At 46.6% G+C, this 26,718-nt stretch overlaps 1 protein-coding gene across 4 annotated transcripts in view; it reads left to right on the forward strand.

The window, feature by feature from the left end:
* Window positions 511-26,718, forward strand: part of MAP3K9 (mitogen-activated protein kinase kinase kinase 9) — an 85,875-nt gene continuing 59,667 nt past the window's right edge. For all 4 annotated transcript variants that reach the window (XM_018054016.1, XM_018054018.1, XM_018054017.1 and 1 more), the window contains exons 1-2: window positions 511-1,258; window positions 8,683-9,096. In XM_018054016.1, the coding sequence (XP_017909505.1) occupies window positions 859-1,258; window positions 8,683-9,096 (814 nt within the window). In that variant the 5' untranslated portion in view covers window positions 511-858. The remainder of the gene's footprint in view (window positions 1,259-8,682; window positions 9,097-26,718) is intronic.

Below are 26,718 nucleotides of genomic sequence, written 5' to 3' on the forward strand. Positions count from 1 at the left end.
AATGGGAGTCCCTACCCCTTCGCAGCAAACAAAGGGAACGGTCTCCTTCAGCCGTTTTGGTCTGAATGAGGAAGACTCGGTTCTACCTTTGCGGAACCACCCATCCTTCCTCAGGCGCCCAATGAAGCCGCAGCCTCTTCCTTGAACACTCCCAGGAAACGGACAGGTAGCTCAGACCAATGGTTGGAGCTGCGGCGGGCCAATGGGAGAGAGAAATGGGTCAACCTGGGGTTTGAGAATGAGCGAGCCCGCACAGGGCGGGGGCCAGGGACAGGGGGGACCCGTGACGTAGGAGCAGGATGGGTGGAGAGGGGCGGGGTGGATGGCTGGCGGGGGTCGGTGGCGGCCAATGGGAAGGCCGGATAGCCCGGGGGCGGGCCCGGGAGCAGATAGGTCCCGCCCCCTCGGGTCCGCAGGGCTGGGGTGGAGCCAGGTCCGCGTCAGGTGGTCCAGGGCGTGAGGGCGGCGCAGGGGGCGGGGCGCAGCGCGAAGCGGGGAGCAGCGGCCGGCGGGCGGCGGTGGCGGCAGCGGCGGGCGGCTGCTGGCACCGGCTGCGCGAGCAGGTTACCCGCGGTGGAGGTAGCCAGGCCGCCCCAGGGGGGCGATCGCGAAGGCTAGGGCTCCGGCCCGCCTCGCCCCGATGCTGCGGTGAGCACTCCAGCTCCGCGCACTTGTCGCCGCGCCCGGCCGGCCCCAGCCCCGAACGATCCGGCGCTCCCCGCCCCGCCAACCCCGGCCCTACCTGAGGCCGCCGTCGGGGGAGGGGTGTCCCCCCAGCTCTGCGGAGCCGCATGAACAATAGGCGGCGGCGGCTCCTGCGGGCGGCGGCAGCCCCGCACCCTATGGATCGGCCGCTCCATGGAGCCCTCCAGAGCGCTTCTCGGCTGCCTGGCGAGCGCCGCTGCTGCCGCCCCGCCGGGGGAGGATGGAGCCGGGGCTGGGGCCGAGGAGGAGGAAGAAGAGGAGGAGGAGGCGGTGGCGGCCCCCCGGGAGCTGGGCTGCGGCGCGCCGCTGCCCTACTGGACGGCAGTGTTCGAGTACGAGGCGGCGGGCGAGGACGAGCTGACCCTGCGGCTGGGCGACGTGGTGGAGGTGCTGTCCAAGGACTCGCAGGTGTCCGGCGACGAGGGTTGGTGGACCGGGCAGCTGAACCAGCGAGTGGGCATCTTCCCGAGCAACTACGTGACCCCGCGCAGCGCTTTCTCCAGCCGCTGCCAGCCCTGCGGCGAGGACCCCAGTTGCTACCCGCCCATTCAGTGTAAGGCGAAGGCGGGCCCGGGAGCCCGGCGTTGGAGTGGGGCGGGGAATGATGGAGGCCTGGGGATGATTGCGGAGGGAGAGGAGACCTCCCTGAGGGTTAGGTTGGGGTGGGCAATGATTGACCTGGGTGTGTGTGTGTGCGCGCGCGCGCGCTCAGGCTGCACGGGCTTTGGTGGGTGCAGCGGGTAAGATAGACACGCCGCAGGCAGGCCTCGCCTGGAACCTCGGGCGCTTGGGCTTCTTCACCTTCACCTGACCACCTCAGCAGCAGCTCGATTCCACATCCTGAAGCCCCAACACCACCCCGCCCCCACCCCGCCCCGCAAATCTGGCAGGATTTTAGGCAAGCTGGTGGTTTCTGTAATAACCTTAGTCCTCAAATCGGGGACCTTCCCTACCTCTTTTATCGCCTGTCCTCGCCCCTTACTTTTGCTTTAAAGGAGATGGTGGTGTCTCCCTCAGGGCCGAGCTGGTTCACAAGTCTTGGAAACCTCTGAGACACCTTTGAAATACCGTGTTGATTTCTTCGATCCTAATCTTGTATCTCAAAAGTGGTACCTTTAGGAGTCTCACTGAATAATGTGCGAAGAAGGGTGTGTGTGTGTGAGAGAGAGAGAGAGTGGGTGGAGGGGAGGTGATGAGTGGAGAAATGATAGAAAGGGTAAAGTATGTCATTCCCCCCAGAGAGATCAGGAGCACAGGGTATAGTGGTTAAATCCCAGCCCATTGACACCTAGACAATATATTTCTTCTTTCTTCTCACCCTAGATCCTTGCCTATATTTGGTATTTGCCAAATCTCAGGGGAATGATACCCAGGGGTCCCTCCCAGGGCCTTTCTTGCAGTGTCCTGGTTTTCACCAATTTCCCAGGAGCCCCCTGTAACACACCCTGTAATGAATTTTTCTTTGTTTTTTCAAAGGAGTTAACTTGCCATTAGAATTCTATAATCCGTGATGCTAGGTGGTTTTAGAAGAAAGATGTAAATATCTCCCGGTACAGTTTACACTATTTTGTATTTGAGGGTTTCCATAATTTCTTTCCTGTTAAAAATGTATTGTTAGTACACATGTATCTTTATTCTGTGTTTTATGTACTTTGCCCCTTAGCTGATTTAAGAAATCATTACCAAGGGATAACTTTAAATAGTTTAAAACTTTCAGTGGTAACAGTTATTTCTCTGATCCTATGACTTATTTTCACCCAAACAATTGTATTATATCTTAACCTGTTTATTAAATAACAGCCATTAGTAAAAAAAATCATAGCCTCTTTCCTTGTTTTGACTGTCAAATTGACATTCAAGTATTTAGCTTCCTTTGTTTTCTCTGTTTTATTCAATTAAAAGCTTCCTGCTTCTGCTAGTTGATCTTTATAATACCAGGAGGTGACAAGTTAAATTGTTTCCAGTTGTTGCATATTTTTGGCACTAGTGCTGGAAAAGTGAAGGGTAAAGGTCCTAGCATATAATGTCCCAAATAGTGCTGAAGATGAACTTGGTCGCATACTGGAAGAGATGTTGGCCTGGCATGTTAGAGAGTAGTGTAGTCTAAACATGTCATATTTTGAGGTTCTTTGTGGGTGATGTTTGGTTTTTAGAGACATCTGGTGTCAGAGTAGAAGAGCTCTGTGAGGTTCGTGAGCAGGAACTGAGTTTCTTTAGTAGCTTGTGCTCCTGCTGTCAGAGCAGTCAGGAGTGAACCTGACCGAGGCTGGAAGAACCCCATGCACAGAAAGCCAGATAGGTCCACACTCACTGCACCACGTTAGAAGCGCCTTCTCCGTTGGGTGCCCAGGACTTCACCTTTGCGATAACAAAAGTTACCTTGGATAGAATAGATTCCTATATCTAAAACTCAGATGATGAGAAATTAGGAAGCATCTTATACTTACTGAAATAATTGATTTGAACAACATTCCCTTTGAAGGTCTTGTTATTTAGCCACACTGGGAGTTCTGATCTTGACTGGGCTTAATTCTTGATAATTCAGAAAATTTAGTTCTAATCAAAAACCAATTAGAGTGCCTAGCGAAAGAGAGATACTGTGTTAAATACCAGGGGTTAAAGAAATGAGAAAGTGAGGAGGTACTTAAAAGTCACGCATGAAGGAAAATATATAAATTCAGTGCAGTGCTTTGCAAAAGGAAGTTGCTGATCTGATCAAGTGTTTCTGGTCTGTAAGCTGTGTCCATCGGTTCAGTTACTGTCACTCAGAAAATAAAGGTGATTGACGACCTTGTCTCCAAAGACTCTGAATGAAATCGAGCCTTTGACAACTTTTCTCCAGTTGGTTTTTTGAACTTCCTCTTTGGGGCATGAATTTTGCTGTTAGATTGTGAATAAAAGACACAAAAGTGTTAGTTATTCTGTCGTGTCTGGCTCTTTTCGGCTGCATGGACTCTAGTCAGCCAGGCTCCTCTTTATCCATGAAATTCTCCAGGCAAGAATACTGGAGTGGGTTGCATGAATAATGTTCAGTTTCAGTTTCAAATACTGCTTTTCAGAGTAAAACTTTTGTTGCAGTCTTTAATCAAAACAGAAGAGGAGGAAATTGCTAAATCTTGTGACAAGGAAAACATATAGGAAGGATATTATAAATCATCCAACACTCATAGAGTGCTTTTATCATCTCCAATGTAGGTATTAGAGTTTAGCTGTCCGTGGGGCTGACAAATATAAATAACCCAAGAGCATACTCATCTTCTTTATTTTAGTGAAAGATGGAAAATGTACAGTTATATCATCTTTGGAGATCTATAACCGTAGGTATTGAGAAAAAGTTTTTTTTCAGGAGAGCTGTTTTTGTTTTCAAGCAGGGCTTAAATTAAGGATATGTTTGATTTACATTTCTTTTTCTTGCACTCACTAGAAGTATAAGGGTGTATTTTCAGATGTACTTAAGATTTTTAAATGAGTGATGTGTGTACTATTCACTTATCCCAAACTCATCAGAATGTGCCTATATGTCTATAGTTTCTAAGGATACATTTGAGAGGGAATAATGTCTTGACTCCAAGACTGAAAGAAATAAGGATTTTTTCCTGATATTCCTGGAAATATTCTTCCGCAGAAACCGAAATATGTGCTGCATGAGACTTGACCTGATTCTTACTTAAAACCAGGTCTTGACTGGAGCAGGGAAGGGAAGGAGTCCCACATGCTCTCAGCTGCAGTGATAGTCTAGTTTCTATCCACAAGGACTTCCTAACAGGGAAGAGAAAGGAGAGGACCCTCCCCACATCCCCCACTATTCTGTCTTCTGTCTGCTTGTAAGTACTCTTCTGTGCTTTTCTTGAAGGCTGGTCAAAATATTTCCTTGACTAAATAGCAAGAACATGAGAGTTTATGTTCTACGCAGAGAGAGAGAGAGAGAGAGAGAGGTCATGGCTTTGCCTTCCCCACAGAGGTTTTCTGTCTTCTGTGGAATGCCATCAGAGGAGCTGTCCTTTCAGCACCTTCGTTCAGAATCACATCTTTTAAGTCCTCGTATGTTTAAATAAGGGGCTTCCCTGGTGTCTTAGTGGTGAAGAATCTGCCTGCTAATGCAGCAGACATGGGTTCATTCCCTGGGTTGGGACGATCCCCTGGAGAAGGAAATGGCAACCCACTCCAGTATTCTTGCCTGGGAAATCCCCTGGACAGAGGAACTTGGTGGGCTACAGTCCATGGGGTTGCAAAGAGTTGGACATGACTTAGTGACTAAACAACGATGATAAGTGTTTAAATAAATATTTAACACCTCCTGTGTGTTAACAACTATGCTTCAGACCAGAGGAAAGAAGAGGGTGGATACACAAGAAAATATAGCACTTAATTTCCTTAAGGAGAATTCAGATATCTGAGGAATAAGATATGTAAATGTGCATTTATTAAATAGGCACCTACCTTTTCATCCATGAAAAAAAATCTGGTAGGAAAAAATATGAGTGCTCCCTCCATGACCAAGGGATTCCTAACATAACTTACATTTTTCTCCAGGAAGGTTCTAATCTCTTTTTGAGGTAGGCGTATTTTTTCTTATTCATGTAATAGAAAAGATAAGAATTAGTAATCAGTCAGGATTCATTTTAGGACCTAAAAACACTCAAGCTACTTTAAACAGAAAACAATTTAGTAGAAGAAATTGGGTGCTTGTAGATTTGTTGGAAGGGCAGGGAGAAGGGGCTCTCAGCTAGAATTATGGGACCAACTCCTAGTCCATTGCAGACCTGGCCTACCAGACAAGCTGCTGCTTCTCTGAGAAGGTACAGAATCAGGAGTTATCATTAAAGTTGACTTCTCCAATACCCTGTTGTAGTTGCTGTCTGGAGATTAGGTGACTACTTGGCCTTGCAACATTCCTTCCACATCTGCAAAACTGGTAAGCTACTCCCATGAACTATAACCCACCAGGCTCCTCTGTCCATGGGATTCTCCTGGCAAGAATACTGGAATAGGGTGCCTTTTCCTTCTCCAGGGGATCTTCCTGGCCTAGGGATTGAACCCACATCTCTTAATCTCCTGCATTGGCAGAAAGATTCTTTACCACTAGCGCCACTTGGGAACCCTAATAATTGGACACTGACATGATATTATAGAAAACCCACTTCTCCACAGCCATGCTTACCAGGAGAATCAGCAAGGAGATGGTCTCCATATCACTTCTGCCTTGTGAATCTTATGCATCTCATTGGCTGAACCAGCACTCTGTCAAGAAGTCTGGGAAATATAGTTTTTAAACTTTCCAGCTTCTGTAGTACTGAAAGGTATACTGGAGGATTGTAGAATGGATGTAGATTGTTAGTCTGCAGGACACACCATTTATTTTTCAAGAAGGGTGCTAGATAAGGTGATGAGCTTTTGTTGTTGCTATCATTTATTTACTTTTGTTCTCATAAAACTTTTAAATTTATTTTTTAATTAGAGGAAAATTGCTTTACAATGCTGTGTTGGTTACTGAGGTGATAATCCTAAACAATTGGAACTTTGAGGGTGCAAATGGGCGACATATTTTGTATACTTAAAGGCAGTCCAACTAACTTCCTAAGAGTTTTCTTTGTGCAGACTGCCAGGTGAATTACAAAATATAAATGAATATTAGCCCTAGATAGGATGGAAGTGCTATAACTGAGCAGGAACCTAGTTCTGAGCACCACCAGCATCTGAATGGAGAATGGAGACATCGTGGGGCTGGGTGAGAATAGAAAAGAACAGTCTGCAGTGGGCATCTCCTCTTTCGCTCTTGCCAAGAGTTCAGAAATACGTGATCTTTATGTTCAGGTTTTGCTTTTGTAGCAGTGTGACTATTCTCTGTGTTTGTTTCAGGAGGTCCACAGATCTGAGTTTGATTTCTTTCATACTGAAGTAGATTCTCCCCATTTTGCTTTACCCTCTATTGGTCACCAGCTGAATGTTCAGCACGTACAGGACAGTGGTGGTTTTACCAGGCAGAGAGGATCAGCCCTCATGCATCTTGCAGTCTAGTAGGACAATAGGCATTGAATAAGCAACTATAACATTGTTGAGTCTTGCCAATAGAGACTGCCATGGGAGTGCTTGATGGGGGCCTGGCCTCGTTTAGTAGAGGGGTTAGGAAAAGTTTCTCTAGGAGATTATAGTTAAGCTGAGACCTGAGACCAGCTGGGTCAGCTGGGTGAAGACAAGGAAAGAGACTGAGAAGACAGAGAATAGGGTTTTCATGAGAGAAACTTGAAATAGCACTTCACTTGTACAGCAACACCATATCTAACTCAAGATTCATAATCACTGCTGGTTATTATTCCCTACCCGTGGGAGTCTTTCCAAATAGCTAAAGATACAGTCAAGTATGGTAGATTCAAACTCTGGATTTGGGATGGGAAATGAGAGGGTGGGGGTGTCACTGGGAACCTCAGGGCTGGAACTGTGGTGAGGGTAAGATGTTGCCTTGGAGACTCCTCTTTCTTGCACACTTTAATCACCAGGTCCTGATAAAACCAAGTTTTGAAGGTCTCCTGATTTTTTTTCCTGATCTCAGTCTTCATGGCTCCTGAGATTTGACTCTGTGCTTGTGTACCTGGATTACTGCAGTGTTCTCCTTAGTGGTCCCTTTTGCTATTACGTTCCACATAGCTGCCAGAGTTGGTTTCCTTTCTAAGTCACAAGTCTGACCCCAGCAAGACTTTGAGCCTCATCTACCCTAATGCATATATAATCCAGCTGCCCTGGACTCCCTGAAATTCCTGATAGACTATATGCCTTCATGCCCATGTTCTTTTTTCCCCCCCTTTTCTCTTTATTGAAGCAGAGTTATTTACAATGTTGTGTTAATTTCTGCGGTATAGCAAAGTGATCCAGTTACACATATACTTACTTTCTTCCTTAATTCTTTTCCATTATGGTTTATCACGAGATGCTGAATGCAGTTCCCTTGTAGGAGCAGCAGGACCTTGTCGTTTATCCATTCTATATGTACTAGTTTGCATCTGCTAACCCCAGCCTCCCACTCCATCCCTCTTCAATTCATTCCCCCTCTTGGCAACCCCAAGTCTGCTCTGTCTCTGAGTCTGTTTCTGTTTCGTAGATGAGTTCATTTGCGTCATAATTTAGATTCCATGTGCACTTGCTGTCATGCGGTATTTGTCTTTTCCTGTCTGACTTCTTCCCTTCCTATGATAATCTCCAGGTCCACCCAGGTTGTTGCAAATGGCATGATTTCATTCTTTCTTATGGCCGAGTAACATTCAATTGTGTGTGTGCATCACATCTTTATCCACTCATCTGTCGATGGACATCTAGTTTGTCTCCATGTCATGTCTACTGTGAATAAGTGCTTCGTGCCCTATGTTCTGGCTCATGACCTTCCATCTGCCGTGACTGTCTCCTCCACCTTGGTCTTCATTTTCTGATGGTATCCCTTCCTCTCATTCTTTGGGCCCATTTCAGATGCTTCCTTCCTTGAGAATCCTTTTCCCACCCACTCTCTTAATCCCTGTCCTATGGTGGGAGGGAGTGATTTCCCTCATCTTTGGACCATACCACCACCAAAGCTCTTCTATACTAGTTTGGTTGTTGTCTGTCTGCCTTGGCACTGTATTATATACTTCTTGCTACCTAGCATATACACTGTAAAATGTGAATAAGCCACACAATGATTGGTCTCCCCCAGTTTTTCTTTTAGTTAAAATGGTTGCTCTCAGTACAGTATTCTTCATGAAGTTCCAAGTAGAAGTTATTTCGTGAATACTTATTGAATACCTACAATGCTCCGGTCACTAAAGATAACGCGCTGGCCACAGAAAAAAATGTTACCCACTTTTCCAGTCCTTGGGGAGTTTATTGTGGGGAGACTGAAAAGCCAAGTGGACAGACAGCTTGTTGTGTTTACCCAGCTAGGCAAATGGGTGATTAAATGGTGTTTTTCAAATGGTTTTGACTTGCTCCTTTTTTCCTTTTCTTTCTCAGTGTTAGAGATTGACTTTGCGGAGCTGACCTTGGAAGAGATTATCGGCATTGGGGGCTTTGGGAAGGTCTATCGTGCTTTCTGGATAGGGGATGAGGTCGCTGTAAAAGCAGCTCGCCATGATCCCGACGAGGACATCAGCCAGACCATAGAGAACGTCCGCCAGGAGGCCAAGCTCTTTGCCATGCTGAAGCACCCCAACATCATTGCCCTTCGGGGGGTGTGTCTGAAGGAACCCAACCTCTGCTTGGTCATGGAGTTTGCTCGTGGAGGGCCTTTGAATAGAGTGTTATCTGGGAAAAGGATTCCCCCAGACATCCTGGTGAACTGGGCCGTGCAGATTGCCAGAGGGATGAACTACTTACATGATGAGGCGATTGTCCCCATCATCCACCGTGACCTTAAATCCAGCAACAGTGAGTACAGAGAGGTGGGGCTGGAGGGCTTGAGATCACTTTCAGACCCGGTCCGTAGCTTGGGTTGAAGTGAATGTCTCAGGAATCTTAGTGGGCAGTGAAATGCCCTGCTTAAAGCCAGTCCATCCTTTGGGAATTCTCTGGTGGTTCAGTGGTTAGGGCTCCGTGCTTCCACTGTAGAGGGCATAGTTGGGGAACTAAGATCCTGCATGCCGCATGAAAAGTGAAAGTGAAGTCGCTCAGTCGTGTCCAACTCTTTGCGACCCGTGGACTGTAGCCCACTAAGCTCCTCCATCCATGGGATTCTCCAGGCAAGAATACTGGAGTGGGTTGCCATTTCCTTCTCCAGGGCATCTTCCCGACCCAGGGATCAAACCCAGGTCTCCCACATTGGAGGCAGACACTTTAACCTCAGCCAAAAAGAGAAAGAAAAAGGAAAAAAAAATTACCAAAAAAAGAAAAGAAGAAAAGTACCAAAAAAAGAAAAAACCCAATTAGCAGGCATGGTTGGCAGTGTGTAACTCTGTGATGTACTGTTCAAACAAAACATAGATTCATTTTTCCATTTTGAGGAAAGGGTGGGTGCTTCTGAACACAAAAGCAGGTTTCCTCTTCAGTGAAACAATAGATAAAGCAAACCAATACCATCTGTTTGCATTTCTGTCTGAACTATCCAACCTGAGTTCCGAGAGAGGACACGTGTTGTTTAAGCCATGAAGCCCGTTCAGGTGACGGTGTCAGCTTGGGGAACACGACCTCACTGGTAGACCTACAGCTCTCCTGATAGCCTCAAGGTGGTATTAATTAATTGTCATAACTACATAGTGTTTAATAGCAGGGAACTGAGAAGTAACTGTTTATTAAACATCTAGAACCCATAAACTGGATTGTAAAGCAAGTGTTAGACATAATTAAATGGTGGGTTGGTATAAACTTCAGTCTCTTTCCTTGGCTGAATCAGCAGGCCTTGGGAGTATGCTTCTTTTGTGTGGTAATTTGGACTTTCCCTGACCTAAACTGCATGGTAGAGAGGATACAATTTGCTAAGTGGTATATGCCTGAAGTCACTTTGGGCATCCTGTCCAGAGAGGAGGGCGTTAGGAGTTTGGGGTTCCAGGAATTTCACGCTCTGTGTCCTTCAGCTTTGAGCCCAGAAATCCTTTAGACCTTGTTTTCCTCCTGGTTGTTCCACATGTGGCTTATTTTTGTGTTGATGCTATTGTGAATCTGTTAACTTTAAAAAATACGTTTTAAATAACATAAGTAGTAAGTGCTTTTGTAAAATTAGGAAGTGTAGATAAACAGAAAGAAGGATCACCCATAATGTTTTCCTTCTGCTGCTGCTAAGTCACTTCAGTCGTGTCCGACTCTGTGCGACCCCATAGACGGCAGCCCACCAGGCTCCCCTGTCCCTGGGATTCTCCAGGCAAGAACACTGGACTGGGTGGCCATTTCCTTCTCCAACGCATGAAAGTGAAAAGTGAAAGTGAGGTTGCTCAGTCGTATCCGACTCTTAGTGACCTCATGGACTGCAGCCTACCAGGCTCCTCCGTCCATGGGATTTTCCAGGCAAGAGTACTGGAGTGGGGTGCCATTGCCTTGTCCAGTTTTCCTTCTGGAAGTGTATATATTACATTTGGCACATTTTACCAGACATTTAAAAAGCATATATGGCCCATATATACAGAAATATACTCTCCAACTTACTTTAAAATAGCATCTGTTACCCTTACCTCATCTACATGCATCCTCTTCCCCTTTAATAAGAGCAAATTTCCTCCTGGTGAGTATGGAGCATTAGATATATATTTTGGATATAATGCATGTGAAGGATTTCAGTTCCTTAAAGTAAATCTGGTTTCTCTTTTCCTTCTGCCATTATTCTATCTCTTTACTATGTGATTATTCTTATCCTTCCTGCACAGTTCAGTTCTTTAAATGTGTGTGTGTGTGCTTAGTTGTGTCCAACTCCTTGCAACCCTGTGGACTATAGGCTCCTCTGTCCATGGGGATTCTCCAGGCAAGAATCCTGAAATGGGTTGCCATGCCCTCCTCTAGGGGTTCTTCCTAACCTAGGGATTGAACCCAGGTCTCCAACATTGCAGATGGATTCTTTACTATCTGAGCCACCAGGGAAGCCCTTTAACCTTTAAATGTATAAAATAAGTTAAAACTTCTGCTGACTTCCTTTTTAAGAAAAAAAAAAAAATTTCTACCTAGAGATTGCTTTGGATGATGGAGTGAGAATAAGCAGATGTGTTGGTAGAAAATGTGATATAGAAACTGAATTAAAAAAAGAATGCATTCTTATATCCTTATCATGCTGGGTGAACTAGGCATTGTGCACTAATCTTACATAATTGGGCCCATTTAAAAACTTGGGCTAGGGTGGGTGATTGTAAAAGTTAATAATTTCCTCTATGAAGTTTTACATCTGGGTATAATTTCAAGCTGCAGATACAAGGTTTTACATTTTCTTATTTATGTTGGAAGTCTAGACTCTTAGGAAGGGAAAGCTAACTTGCTGACGAGGTGCAGGGGACCTGACTGTCATTCTGTCTCCTTGGAGACAAAACCCTGGTCCTTTGTCTTAATGTGGGTTTTAGGATTCCCAAGGGGGACCTTCAGGTACAATGTATGGTGGCAGGGCATACATAGGGTACTATTTTAAAGGACCTCACCCAGCAAGACAGTTGATGCCCTGAAATGTCCATAGTCCACTGGGCTGCTGGTTGGTGCTGATGTTGATGCCTGCTGTAAATCTCACATGCGAGTTGTGGTAACTCCTTGGTATTTGTCTGTGGGTGGCTGTTTGTCTGTGATTGGATTTATCCAGTATGAGCCCCGATGACACTGTTGTTCTTATTCCATTGCTGTGTGTACACAACTTGAAAATCATTTTAGAAATGTTACGTCACTTCTTTGCCTCCAGTTTGAGAGTTGTAACTTCTTTGTGTTTTGCAGACTTGGGGATACTGGCCTGTTTCTCTTGGTTTTTATTAGGAGCTCCAGAGAGTCGCATTTTGTTCATAGTCATGTGAGGGCAGAGTTCTGTGAATTACATGTGTTAGTTGACTTTGAAGCCCTAGAGAAAAGAGTAAGGTACACATGGGGGCTGTCTTGTGGAAAAAAGAAAGTAGCTGGTGATAAAATCTGTTACAAAAAGTTCAGTAAAAAAGTGATTTCTTAAAAGGCTTAATATATCTTGATCATCCGTTTTAAAAAGTCATGTGCTATTTACGACATATGTGTAGCATAGAACATCTTAGGTTGTTCATGTGTCATCTGAAGTAAGTTTTGGTTTAATGCACATAACTTGAAAAAAGCAAAACAAAGTAACAGTGGCTAAAACAAGGTATAATTCATTTGTGTTTGAAAAGAAGGCTGGGGGTGTTTAAAGTGTCTCCACATCTCTACTGCCTCTCAGGGTTGCCTTAGGATACAAGATGACTTCTGAAATGCCAATTATTTGGTCTGAGTCACAGGCCTGAAGGAGCAGGAAAAGCAGAAGCGTAGAGGAAGCTGCTCCTGTGGCTGAGTCGTCTCCCATTAGCTTCCTAAAAATCCAGCACGACACATCTGTGTGTATTCAGTGGCTAGAGTGGAGTCCCATAGCCATGGCTAGCACAAGGGCCACTGGGTGGTGGAGGGTTTTATTCTGGGTTGGCATGGATCCTGGCTAATAATCAGGGTCTGTTACCAAGGAAGAGAGAGAACACGGATGGTGGGGACACAGCTGGCCGTCTTACCATGAAATCTGGGAACATGCATTGGGAAGAAGTGTTATCTTAGGTATTGATTAGATATTTACCGTCATACAGCCAATAAAGCAGGGTTAGCCAGGTGCTGGGACGTGTGGCTCAGACTTCTGATTTAAGGAGTGGTTTCTACTACTCTACTGCAGTGCATCATTAACTTAAACATCTCTTCTTGAAACTACTCACTGAAGTCCTGGCTATAAAAGTGGATTTATGTGTCTCTGCTCCTCACACTGGGGAAAACCAGCCACTTGATTGTTAGCAAAGATGTTAGTGAAAGATGGTCTTTTAGTGGAAAGATTGTCCTTTTGGAGGTAGGTAAGTGGATTTCAGGGTTTTGGCTTAAGGGCATTTGGCGAAATAACAGTTTAATAGGGGCTATTAAAAATAAAATTAGTATAAAAATGAGGTGATGGAAAATGAAAAGCCTTGCTCAAAGTGAAGGTAGTGGTATTGCTTTTGTTATTAACTTCTTTCCTCCCGTTAAAATACATGGAAGAACATAGAGCTAAACCCAGTGTGTGTTTTTCCTTTTTTTTTGGCATTTTTGCATATTTCTTTTCTCCCCTAAATCTTAACTGTGTGTGTGTGCTAGGTCACTTCAGTTGTGTGTGACTGTGATCCTGTGGACTGTAGCCTGCCAGACTCCTCTATGCCTGGGATTCTCCAGGCAAGAATACTGGAGTGGGTTGCCATGCCTGCCTTCAGGAGACCTTCCTGACCCAAGGATCAAACCCATGTCTCTTACACTGATCCATGTCTCTTTCATTGGCAGGTGGGTTCTTTACTGCTAGAGTAACCTGGGAAGCCCCAAATCTTACACAGGAGATCCTAATAAGTACATTGCTTGCAGCATGCTGTCTCTCCCCACTGCCAACTTGCTATATTGTGACCACTTTCTTATTAAATAAATATCCTTCTACCACAAGATATTTAAAGGTTTTACAGTTTTCCACTACACTATTTTGGCTTCCCAGGTGGCCCAGTGTAAAGAATCTGCCTGCCAAGCAGGAGACACGGGTTCGATCCATGGGTCAGAAAGATTCCCTGGAGAAGGAAATGGTAACCCCGCTCCAATATTCTTGCCTGGGAAATCCCATGGACAGAAGAGCCTGGCTGTCTACAGTCCATGGGATCGCAGAAGAGTTGGACACGACTTAGCAACTAAACAGCAACAACATCTACAGTATTTAGATATAATATATTAACTAAACCAAACCCGTATATAATCATCATCACCAAACCTCTAAATAATAATAACAACAAGCAACCAATGCTTATTGAGTGCTCTTTTGGTCAGGCCCGGTCTGAGCATTTTATGTGGGTTCCCGTCTAAATTTCACAGCAACCCTGCAGAGTGAAGACTGTGCGTGTCTTTATTTTACAAATAGGAAGCAGAGGCTCAAAGTGGGCAGCCATTGCTCTGGGCTCTCGCTGCTGGTCCCGAGCCCAGGTCTGACTCCTCATGGCTGCACTCTGCTAAGGGTTAGCTGGGGTGTTTCACTACCCTGCTACTTACTTCGTATAGTGCTTTTGTTTTATATAATTAGGAATAATGTTACTCTGTTCACTGGGCCTTAGTGTCCACATGTCATTAACACATGAGAACTCATTGTTAATTTCATAGCTGAAAGAGCAGAGGTGAGCGATGAACTGGATTTGGTTCAGGACTAGCCACGCCTTTTCAAATGTCAGCTTGAACTCAGCTAGCCTTCCTCTTTTCAGATGTCAACTTCTCATGGGTCTTTGCTATCCTATCTCCCTCTTCTTCCTCTGAAGGTGTTTTCCCTTTACAGGCCAGTTTCGTCTTTCCCTGGAATATGCTGTGTATTACTTCCCACCCATTGGGCCCTCATCACACTTACTGTTGCTGTGGGATCAAGCTTGCTTTCAGAGGTACCCTCACCTCATCTCTCTGCCTGGCCAAACCCCACTCATTTTCCTGTACTCAAGTCACACCTGGCCACTTCCTGTGAGCCCATCTCTGGAGTCAGTGCTAAGCAGGAGGCTGTTTCTAAGGTTACCCAGCAGGTATACCAGGCATGTCCTAAAGTATTGTGTTCAGTGGATAGATTGCATTTTCTGTGGATACAGAGACACATTCTGCAAGTCAAAATAAATACATAAGTAAATAAAGCAGAAATGAAGCAAAGAACCATCCTGGTGAGTGTGACTCAGCAGGCGAGGCCGGGAGGTCTGACCTGCGGGCCACGTGCACCTCTCAGTTCTTCAACTTTGCCTGGAAGCCTTGCTTTCCCACTTTCGCCTGGACATGACCATCTCCTGTGCAGAGATGGCTCTCGTTGGTGCGTCATTTTGAGCGCTTGGTATTGGGACTATAGTAGACACAGCCCTGCCCTCAAGGAGTTCCCTGTGGGGTCACAGAGAAGGACCTAAAACCAGCCCAGTGCAAGCATGGCCCCCCAGGTGGTGATGGTGCCTGGACATCCCCATGGATTCTCTTGCCTCAGCCCTTTCCTGAAGTTGGAGGGGCTCGGGTCCCCTTCTTAGGATTCGCAAAGGGCGCTGCCCTCTTCATGGAACATTTGCCCTCATTCTACCCAGCTTGCTTGGGGAGGCTGTCCACCTGTTTTTCCTCTGGCGATCCTGGGTTCTGCTCTGTAACTTACTCAGGTGCAGGGAGAAGCCAGCCCTGGGCAGCATGTAGGTACCTGCAGAGCCTGTGCTGGAGTGGTCAGAGGATTGTGTCGTATGGGTGATCTTGGTAGGTGTCCCTGGACTATGACTGAGCCCTGAGCTTGGGGAGAACACCATGGTAAGGGTTAGGTTCAGGGCAGGAAAGGATTTGGATAAAGGATGGAAATCGTGAATTTCCGCACTGTTCTTCTGTCCCTTCTCCGCTATTTCTGTTTCCTCTGATTCGAGCCTTGGTTACCTTGAAAGTCAGGAAGATTGTTCTGTCTTCTCTTCCCCACATCCCTCCCAAACCTGGTAACAGCTAAGTAGCCATCTCCCCTTTCTGCGGATGGCCTGTGGCACTGTCATTGCTCAGGGTCAAGGTTTGTGCTTCGGGATCTCGGAGGAGACAGGAGTCTGTCTGTGTCTCCCTACCCCCTGCGGCTCTTGGACAGTTTTCCCTTCCCGACGTGGTGCTTTCCCCAATTCCCAGGAGGTAGCTCGGGGTCACTTATGGATGGGAAACTGGGACACAGAGCGGAGACCGTGGTCTGGTTGAGGCAAAAGGAAAAGGTAGCTTCTTCCCAGGTCACCCATCTCTTTACCTAGAAGTCCCTGTCAGGACCCCCATCAGCTTCCTGCTCAACCACGCTTGCTCCTCTTATTAAGGAAGGATCTATGCAAAATGTGTGTAGGTTTGGAAGGAAGAGGGTTACAGCTCGTACTAATTTTGGGAGAAGAGGGTTACAGCTTATACTCATCTGAGGCTCAGAGAAGGTTCTGGCGAAAGGAGAGCTTAGTTGGGTGTCTGGGTAAGCAGAGGATGGGGCAGTGGAAGGCGCACTGACCAGGTGCCCCCTGGGCACATGGGCTGGGTGGTCCCAGGCACATCTCATCATCTCTCTGGGCCTCAGATTCCTCATCTGTGAAATGGGAGGTTTGGATGAGATGGTCTCTGAGATCCCTCCCTCCTGGGGCTGACATTACACGATCTAGGGAGTATGTGTGTGTTGGGGGTGGATGATGACCTCGTGCTGTCTAAATCTGTGTCACACTACAGTGCGCCCAGGCTCCCCGCTGCCTGGGCTCATTGCCTGGGCTCCCCGATGGGGAGTCTTCACCAAGCGGTTCAGTGGGGAAACAGCTGACCGGAGCCCACAGGTTCTCCCTTCTCTCTTTGCTGCTCGGAGCGTGACAGATGGCCTTGCTGACACAAGATGCTCCAGCCGTGAGAATCATGCCAGGGACTTACAATATACCAAGGGCAGCCTTCCTCCTGGAAGCAGGACACAGCTCATCACAGGCCACCTCTGTCCTTGGAGCTGAGCAAGGGGGCATCCTGGCCTGCCAGAGCTCTGCGGCTGGTTTCCCACTCACTCCTCTGAATCAACAACACAAGGCTTTTTCTGGCAGGGCTCCAGACCACTTGTTTAATCACTAAATCGTGTCTGACTCTTTGCGACCCCCATGGACTGTAGCCTGCCAGGCTCCTCTGTCCAAGGGGTTTTCCAGGCAAGGATACTGGATTGGGTTGTCTTTCTTTCTCCAGGGGATCTTCCTCACCCAGAGATCGAACCCATGTCTCCTGCATTCGCGGGGGCATTCTGTACCGCTGAGCCATGAGGGAAGCCCTCCAGTCCACTTAGGCGCTTTTAATCTTGTGCCTCTGTGCCCATCACCAACAGAAGTGAGGGAGACTGCTTGTGCAGCACACTAGAAGTGGCCATGAGACACAGAAATGAGAAATGTTAAGGCTGTGGATCACACTTTGCCTTCTTTCCTAACTTTCCCAGGATTTTTGCTCTCTGTGGGAAACTCGAAGATTTTGAGAAGTAAGCATTTCCCCCTTAAGCTTGACATTGGGAGCCATGTGGTCTCACGGAAGGAACACTGCTTGGGAGTCAGAGAGACTCGGATTTAGGCTACTTCTTGTGCCTCTGACGTTGGGTGTGTGTCTTGGAGCTCCAGGATTCTCATCTGTAACATGTGGACAAGACAAAAGAGAGCAGTGCTGTTTTAAGATGGCCTGAAATGATGTGTGCCTAGTATCACCTGGGTTTCCCAGGTAGTGCTAGTGGTAAAGAACCCGCCTGCCAATGGAGGAGATGTAAGATTCGTGGGTTTGATCCCTGGGTTGGGAAGATTCCCCTGGAGGAAGGCACGGCAACCCACTCTAGTATTCTTGCCTAGAGAATTCCATGGACAGAGGGACCTGGCGGGCTACAGTCCGTGGGGTCGCAGTGAGTCGGACACGACCGAAGAAACTTACCATGAAGGTATCACCTGGAACCACATTCAGTGAAGGGCTGCCCCTTTCCCTGCTCTTTCTATCTCTTGTTATTTTAGGTATACACAGGCTCTAGCTGGGTTTCCCTTTTTAAAGTAGGATGGGGATTTAGGCAGCCAGAAAGCCCTGCTTTCTGCCAAGTCAGCCAGGGGTAGTTTTATCCCTCTCACCAAAAAGAAAGTGAAGTCACTCAGTCGTGTCCGACTCTTTGCGAGCCCATGGACTGTAGCCTACCAGGCTCCTCTGTCCGTGGGATTTTCCAGGCAAGAATACTGGGGTGGGTTGCCATTTCCTTCTCCACCGAAACAGGCAGATTTGTTTCAGCTGAAGCCACAGAAGGCATCTATCCCCAGCCGCTCCTTCCTACTGTGTGCGGGCCTCTTGCTTTCTCCGGATCCAGCCTTAACTCCGAGCACTTGGCCCCCTGAGAACACTGCCTTGTCTTGTTATGGCCTTTGACCTGATTGAATGGGACAGCTGGCCAGTTTTATGGCTCTGCTGGCCTCTCAGCTGATAATTAAAATGCTTTTGCCCCAGGAGGAAGGCAATATATTTCTCTCGCTCTTTCGTCTGCTGCCAAGGTCAAAGGGAATGCCCTTTCTTGCATCCCCCTCCCGACTTACCCAAATCAATGTAGCATTCTTGTGGCATGGTCTCTTTTGAGACCCTGGAATATTCAGAGTGGGCAAAAGAGATTTTATTTTAAGTGTTATTGTCTTCTTTTGGAAGGAGAATGGAGTATGATTTCCTCTTTTCCTTCTCTGTATTACAGCTTTATTTCCAAATCTGGTTGTGCCCAGCACTTAAAAGGTCCTCAAGAAATGTTTGTGGTTTTGATCATCACAGATTCCACCCCGGGGCCTTTTCCTGTGCATGAATCCCCTTGCCCCCAGAGACCTTCTCCAGACAATGCCCAAGCTCTCCTGCTTTAGAGCCCACACTTGAGAGATGAACCCCCTTTTCCACTTCAAATGAACCCACGTGAGCTCTGGGTAACATTGGTTTTGAATCCTCTCTCTGATGCTAGCTGGGACCTTCGGAAAAGGATGTACTCTCTTCATTTCTGCAAATGTAAAATGGGAATAATTGTAATCCCACCTCCCTCATTTTACTGGGTAGAAGTGAGGATTAAATAAAATCATGTAGGTGTAGCTCTTAGCAGTGGCCAACACATAGTGAGTGGTGCATACATCTACTGTAATTCCAGCAGCTATACTCCCTCGGTATTTACATCCACAATTAGTGCTCTTGTACTTTTGGGTATGATTTGTCTTATACTTGTATTTTCAGTATTTTATTTCTGTTTTCTCCAATTGCACTATAGAATTTTTTTTCAGTAAGTTTTTTGGGGTTGGGGGGCACCTCGTGTGACGTGGGATCTTAGTTCCTCAGCAGTGAAAGCACAGAGCCCTAACCACTGGAGAACCAGTGTATATGTAGGTCCCTGTTGGTTGTCTGTTTTATGTATAGTGTGTACATGCTAATCCCAATCTCCTAATTTATACCCCGCCCACTAGGATTCTCGATAGCAGAAGGGTTGTTGTTTTTCCTTCTTCCATCTTCCCTGCTCCTGCCTCCCCCGCTCCCCAACCCTGCCTAACAGAGGACTTACACATGGCAGTCCAGATGTTGGGCAGCAGTTCCGATTTTGCTGTGAAATCTTGCCTTTTCTGTTCCTACTTCCTTTCTGGATGGACTCAAACTCCTTTACTGGGTGAGCTGCCTTTATGGTTATCCAGCCTTGGCTTTTATATATCCATTTCATAAACTTTTTGGGAGCTTGGGGGCCCTACGGAAAGGGTTCCTTGAAGTTGCTTGGAAGCCTAATGTCGGCCTCCAGAATTGCCTACCTCTGAAGGCTCCGTCTTTTTCCCCCTCCCTGGGAGCAGAGTTGGGACACCCCAAACCTGGCACAAGGGCAAGGTAGTAAGGGATCTTGTAGGTAAAACCTTCCCCTGCAAATCCTAGCGACTTGTTCCAACCTGATGTGCCTGATACAGCAGTGTAACAGGAAGAAGGATGATGATTAGGAAAAAAATAAGTTATCCCAGATTCTACCGTGCAAATCTGGCTGTTCCAGTGGTTGTATATGATTTGCCCAATAGACCTCATCTTCTTCTACCATTATAGTCATAGTTCACACACTGTCTGGACATTTATTATATTTTTTTGTTCCTGCCTTCTGTTAATTTTCAGAATTCAAGAGGAAGGGCAAAGGGCCATGGTTGAGTGAAATAGAGATAGCCTTCAGTTTCCAGTGATCCTGATTTTCTCTTGTGTTTATTGGTAAGGTTAGAGCTTAAAGGAACCTTCTTTCGTGACCCGGAGAAGTTGAGTGGCTTGCTTAAAAGCCATCCACTTGGGGTTCCTGAATCTCATGACTGTGTTCTTTCTCTCAGCCACTCCCAGACCCTGACAATGGCCAGTTACTCTGCCTGGCTTTCCAGCCAGTGTGGTGGGCAGTGGTGGCATGAGGCTCTTAACACCAACCAGGGAATCAGTGATGACTAACTTATAGGACCCAGTGGTAGGAGCCGAGGAGTGAAGTCTGTCTTTCCTGCTTGCCAACATGAACTTGGTCATTTTCTTCTCTGTATTATGTAGAAGGATAACAGTATTCACTGTTTTTCTAGGGGGTTTAATTTTCAGGAGGGAAAAAACAGTGAAAAAAAAAAATCTTTGTTTCTCCTTGTCTCTCCCCCCGCCACCCTCCCCCTGCCGTTTCACTGAGATATAATTGACGTATAGCATTGTGTACATTTAAGGTATACAAGATTACCTGACACGCATAAATACTGTGAAATGATCACCACAATAGGAGTAGTTAACACATCCATCACCTCACATAATTACTGTGTTTTTGTGTGGTGAGAACATTTGAGATTTATTCTCCTAGCAGCTTTCAGGCGTATAATCCAGTGTTGTTAACTATAGTCTCCATGCTGTACATTAGATCCCCAGAGCTTATTTATCGTATAACTGGAACTTTGTACTCTTTGACCGGCATCTCATTTCTCCCACCTCTCAGCCCCTGGGAACCACCATTCTGATCTGTTTCTGTGATTTTCACTTCTTATAAGATTCCGCAGGTAAGTGAGATCATACAGTATGTGTCTTTCTCTGACTTTTTTCACTTGGTGTAATACCCTAAAGGTCCATCCATGTTGTCACAAATGGCAGGGTTTCCTTTTTTTATAGCTAAATAGTATTCCATAATATATATACACTTCGTCTTTATCCGTTCATCCAAAGACGGACACTTAGTTTTTTATGTAACTTGCTAATTGTTCATTAATGCTACAGTGAACATGGAAGTGGAGATATCTCTTCTGGATAGTGATTTCATCTCCTTTGGATATATATCCAGAAGTGGGATTGCTGGGCCATAAGGTACTTCTATATTTAAAATTTTTTTGAGGAACCTCATACTGTTCTCTACAGTGGCTGCACCAACTTACATTCCCACCAACAATACACAAGGATTCCCTTTCCTCCACATCCTCACCAACACTTGTTTCTTGTTTTTTTTTTTTTTTTTTGGTAATAGCCATTCTAACGTGTGCAAGGTCATACCTCATTGTGGTTTTAATTTGCGTTTCTCTAATGGTTAGTGATGTTGGACAGCTTTTCATGTGCCTGTTGGCCATCTGTGTATCTTCCTAGGAAAAATTTCTATCCTGGCCCATTTTTTAATCAGATTGAAAAACATTTTTATGTCTTAAGCAGTGAATTCCTGGCTACCTGAATTTAGATATAAGAGGCCCAGGAGTGGATCAGTAATCTCACTACCATTGGCAATTCTCCCCTCCCTACCCCCAATGCCATAGGAGACCTACCTTCCTAATTATTTGGATTAAATTACTTGTCTGTCCCAAGTGCATAGCAGCTGGTGACATGGAAGGATACTCCATCAAGTGCCATGGATGGTAATGGAAAATCAACTTACATTTTCCCAGTAAAAGCTTCTCTAGGGTGATTTAAGATGATTAATGTGCTGTGGCACTATCTGATTTTGTTCCCTTAGCTTGTTATTTATGGTGAAGAAATACGTGTCCCTTTACTTTCCCCGCGCCCTCCCCCCCCCCACCCCCCGTATTCTTAGAGTTAGGATGAAGAATAACCGTATTTTGTATTTGGTACTATAGGGTTTGATTTGGAACAGTATCTAAGGTACTCCAGGCAGAGGTGGTGATCACCCCCATTTAACAGTAGAGGAAACTGAGGTTGAGAGACGTTTAACGCCTTGCCCAAGAACAGAACTAGAGAATGATGGTGCCTAAACTCGAATCCCATGGCTTTGTGGGGCGGATTGTCCCCACATCTGGAGTTGCAGGGAGGTGAGCCTGCACTGTTCCAGCTCAGGGGCCTCTGGCACCTCTGGCGCCTCTGGAAGTTTCTGCTCTATTGGTTTTATCTTGGTTTTGCTTGTGTTTGTGTTATGGTCTTGTGTTTGGTTAAACAAGGGACGTGTCTGCTAGATTTCCAGATAAGTTCACAGATGCTTGTTTATGGAATTTAAAAATTTCTAACCCGAAGAGTAATGTAAACATTTAGAAAGTGTCTGGACACATTTATTAATGGCACAGCCCTTCGTGGTTGTTCAGATGTCACAACTCTTAGCTCCATGTCATCTGGGAGGTAAGCAGGCCTTCCTAGGGCACTGCTTTTGCAGCTGAGTGTGTAACCAGATGGACTGTGTTGCACCAGTATGGCAATTCCATGTCCTGTGGAAGACAGATTGCTAGGCGTGCTTTGTGGTGCCCGCTTATATTCTTAGATTAATGCTGTGAAATAGAAGTCACAATAAATCCCCTATATATGAATGAGTTCCCTTCTAAGAGCGCATTTATAAGGCCAGTTTTAAATCCAACAAAGTTAGCCTAGTTACCTAAAACGGCTATATAGTACTGTACTGTAATAGGTTTATAATACTTTTCATACAAATAGTATATAAAAGAGAAGCACAAAAAATAATGATTTTTAATCTTATAGTACAGTATCTTGAAAAGTACAACAGCTAGAATACAGAGTCTGGCATCAAGCACACAGGCAAGAAGAGTTACTGACTGGAGGTGGGGAAGGAGGTGGAAGATAGTAGAGCTGAAGAATCCTCAGCTGTAGGAGATGGAGGGCAAGCTGCAGTTTCACTCACACCTGGTATTGATGACACAGGTTCTGATTCCTTGCTGGAACCAGATATGTGAAAGTTGGCACCTTGAAGGTTTGTATGTAGGGGATTTGCTGTAGACTTTTCACCATTCATTCCTTACTGCCCTGATTAGGACTGATCGCTGAGGGAGTAGTACCCAAACTCTTACAGGTAAAGAATCCACCTGCCAACGCAGGAGATGCTGGAGATGCGGGTTCGATCCCTGGCTCCGGAAAATCCCCTGGAGGAGGAAATGGCAGCACATTCCAGTATTCTTGCCTGAAAAATTCCATGGACGGAGGAGCCTGGAGGGCCACAGTCCGTGGGATCACAAAGAGTCGGACTGAGCACGCACACACAGACCTCTTTTAAGTGAAGCTTCCCAACTGTGTCCTTCTCCTGCCTCACAGAGAGAATTTTGACTCTGTTGCTCCTGGTACTTTGTGCTTTTGTGATGGAGGACAGGCAAGGGGGCAAGGACTAGAATCCTGCACATTCAGCCCAATAGAAACATTTTTAAAATGGAATTTTAAGCAGGACATTTGTGGGCTGCTTTGTTGGAAGACAATGAGCGGGAGGCAAAAATGGATTAAAGAAGTGTTGCAGTGGACCATATGAGCCCCCTGCCTAATGAAATAAGTCAAGTCCACCTAATTTGGAATTACTTAGGATCCTCCTCTGGCCATTAAACACATCTCTGCCCCATGATTGTAACATGTGAGTTTGGCCTTATTTGCGTGGCTCTAGGTTGGATGGACCATGAATCTGGCCAGTTTTAGGCCCATCATAAGCTTTTTGGTGCTTGATTTGATATGTAGTATATAGGAGAAGTGACTGGGAATGGAAAGTGTACCAATAATAACCTTCCAGGAAGAGTAAGAGTGTCCCTGCTCAGGAAAAAGAAAGAAGTTCTTTAAGAACAGCACATAAGGCAGTGGCGCTTATTCCCAGCAGTTTCTGGCTGTGCCCAATATGCCCACTTTCCCAGGTACCAAGGAAGGAAGGAACAGGCTGGCTTTCTCCTGGAAACTGAACTGTGCCGCCTTGAGAATCTGTGTGGCCTTGAGTTTTACTGCCATAGTAAGATCTCCCACTCCATCCCAGAGGAAGAACAGTATTCTTTGGAGGCAGGCTGGAAAGGTGAAGGCAACACGCCTTGTCTCACCCATCCCAGTGGGCATGGAGGTGGAAGGAAGTTACTAGCAAGAGCATCCATAGCACCAACAGGAAGACGGTGAGTCAGAACAAAGCTAGTCTGACCTGAGGAGGTCTGGAGGTTGGTCCCTCCCTGCTTAGGCAGAGAGGTTGAGGAATGACTCACAGGAAGCTTTAATCTGTGTCTCTTAGCTTCCTAGGACGATTAAGGACTTGTGGTTCACAATGGCAGCCCCCATTGTTTTGAGCCTTTGTGGCTGGGGCTCCCTCCATCGCAAGGTGATGTGATGGGTCTCTATGGTGTGCCGTGCCGTTTCCTCCTCCACCCTCAAATCCTTTCTCCTCTTGATGCCTTGGGTGAAGCGCAAGTCACAGAGCCTGGAGTGTTTGTGTTGTGCCTGGGTGATGATTCTCAGCCCAGCTGGTCCTCGTGTGAGATGGCTGTGTCTGCTATTATGACGATGCCGTAGGCAATATGATGGGTCAGTCATTTTATCATGCCTATATAGATGTCTCTTCCACCACCTTCTCCCCATCCTCAGAGCCGTGCTGTGTAAACACCCCCCAACAACCAGAACAGTATGAAGCCATATGGAATAGTGTGCCAGGTGTATATGAGACGGGCAGGGGTATAGAGACTTCTCTGGAAGGCCTTGATGGATAGACCTTAAAGAAGGAGTGGGATTCAGGGAGAATCAATAAAAGGATGGGGTGTGTGTGTGTGCGCACACACTAAGTCACTTCAGTCGTGTCCAACTCTTTGCAACCCTGTGGTCTGTAGCCCGCCAGGCTCCTCTGTCCATGGGGTTCTCCAGGCAAGAATACTGGAGTGGGTTGCCATGCCCTCCTCCAGGGGATCTTCCTGACCCAAAGATCAAACTGGCACATCTCTTATGCCTCCTGCATTGGCAGGAGGATTCTTTACCATTAGCGCCACCTGGGGAGCCCAAAAGGGTGGTAGGCCACAGCAGTGGCTTTATAGGGAAAGGAGCCGGCCCCTACTCAGATAAGGCCAAGTGTTTCTCAGTGCCGTGCCCCTGTTGCCTGGCTTCTTTGGGGAATTCCCAGACCTGGCCTACTGAACAGGAAAGCCAGGCTGTCTGTGGTAAGGAACTGAGTCTTCGCTATAGAAACAGCTTCTGTCTCTGCATGGCCAAAGAGCAGAGTGTGGTACAGCGTTAGGGGCTCCGAGTCAGCCAGACCTGGCTTTGGGCAAGGTCCTCAGCCTCTGAGCCCGTTTCTTCTTCTGTCAAATGGGGATAATCCTAGTTTTAACTCACAGCACCAGAATGAGCATTAAGTGAAATTATACACCAGCTCTTAGCACAGTGGAGAAGACAATGGCATGCCACACCAATACTCTTTTGCCTGGAAAGGCCCATGGATGGAGGAGCCTGGTAGGCTGCAGTCCATGGGGTTGCTGGGAGTTGGACACGACTGAGCGACTTCGCTTTCACTTTTCACTTTCATGCACTGGAGAAGGAAATGGCAACCCACTCCAGTGTTCTTGCCTGGAGAATCCCAGGGACGGGGGAGGCTGGTGGGCTGCTGTCTATGGGGTCGCACAGAGTCAGACACAACTGAGGTTTAGCTTAGCACAGTGCCTGGCACAAAGTAAACGCTCAATAAAAGGGAACTTTTCTTTTTCTTAAAATTCCGTTTCCAAGAGCAGCTGCTTCTCTGGTGGCAGCAGATCTGAGAATAGACTCCCAAGTGCGTCACCAGCTGCTTCCATGACTGTTGCCTCGGAATGCACCACCCTTCAAACAAGAGCCATTGCATTATGCTCATGGAGATTTGGGGTCAGGAAAGGAGGGCTCAGTGCGAATGGCTTGTTCTGCCGTTCGGTGTCTGGAGCCTCTGCTGGGAAGATTTGAAGGCTTGGGGTGAGGCTGCAGATGAAGGCAGGAATCATCTGGAAGACTTGTTCATGTCCGTATCTGTGTCTGGGCTGGAAGGACTGGAAGGCTAGGATGGCTGGTGAGGTTGCCGGTGTATTGCTCCTCCAGGAGTGTGGTATCTCGGGGTTCTCAGCCTTCTTATGTGGTGGCTCAAGACTTCAAGCACAAGTGCTCCAGGGACCAAGCTGCGTCATCCTCTCTGGTCTGGCTTGGAAATCACACAATGTCACTTCCTCTGCTTCCTGGCAGTGGAAGCGAGTCTCAGGCCCACCCAGGTTCACAGACAGGCCACATAGACACATCTTTCAAGGGGAGGGGTGATGGGTCTCATTGGAGGAAGCATTTAAGATGGGAGGTGTTGTGCCATTTGGAAAATCAACTTGCCAGGCCTGCCCCAGGAACTCTGATGGCAGAGCTGAGGATAGTGTGTGTGTGTGTGTGTGTGTGTGTGTGTGTGTGTGTGTGTGTGTGTGTGTGTGTGAGTGAGTGTGTGACAAGATTTTAGGGAGCCAGTCATGCAGCAGCCCCCCACACCCATATGCCAAGAAAGAAGAGTGACTCTTTGTTGACAAAATCATCAAGAGTCTGATGTGCTGACTCTTTTTTATTTTATTTTTTTATCTAGTTTGTAGCTGGGTGCTTCCTAGGCATGGCAGAGATCGGGCCACTGTCCTCAGTCACTTTGAGCCGGGTGGTAGGGATATTCGGGGCAGGCGGGTGTTGGAGATGATTTTA

The sequence above is a fragment of the Capra hircus genome, chromosome 10 (genome assembly GCF_001704415.2).
Source record: "Capra hircus breed San Clemente chromosome 10, ASM170441v1, whole genome shotgun sequence".
NCBI lineage: Eukaryota > Metazoa > Chordata > Mammalia > Artiodactyla > Bovidae > Capra > Capra hircus.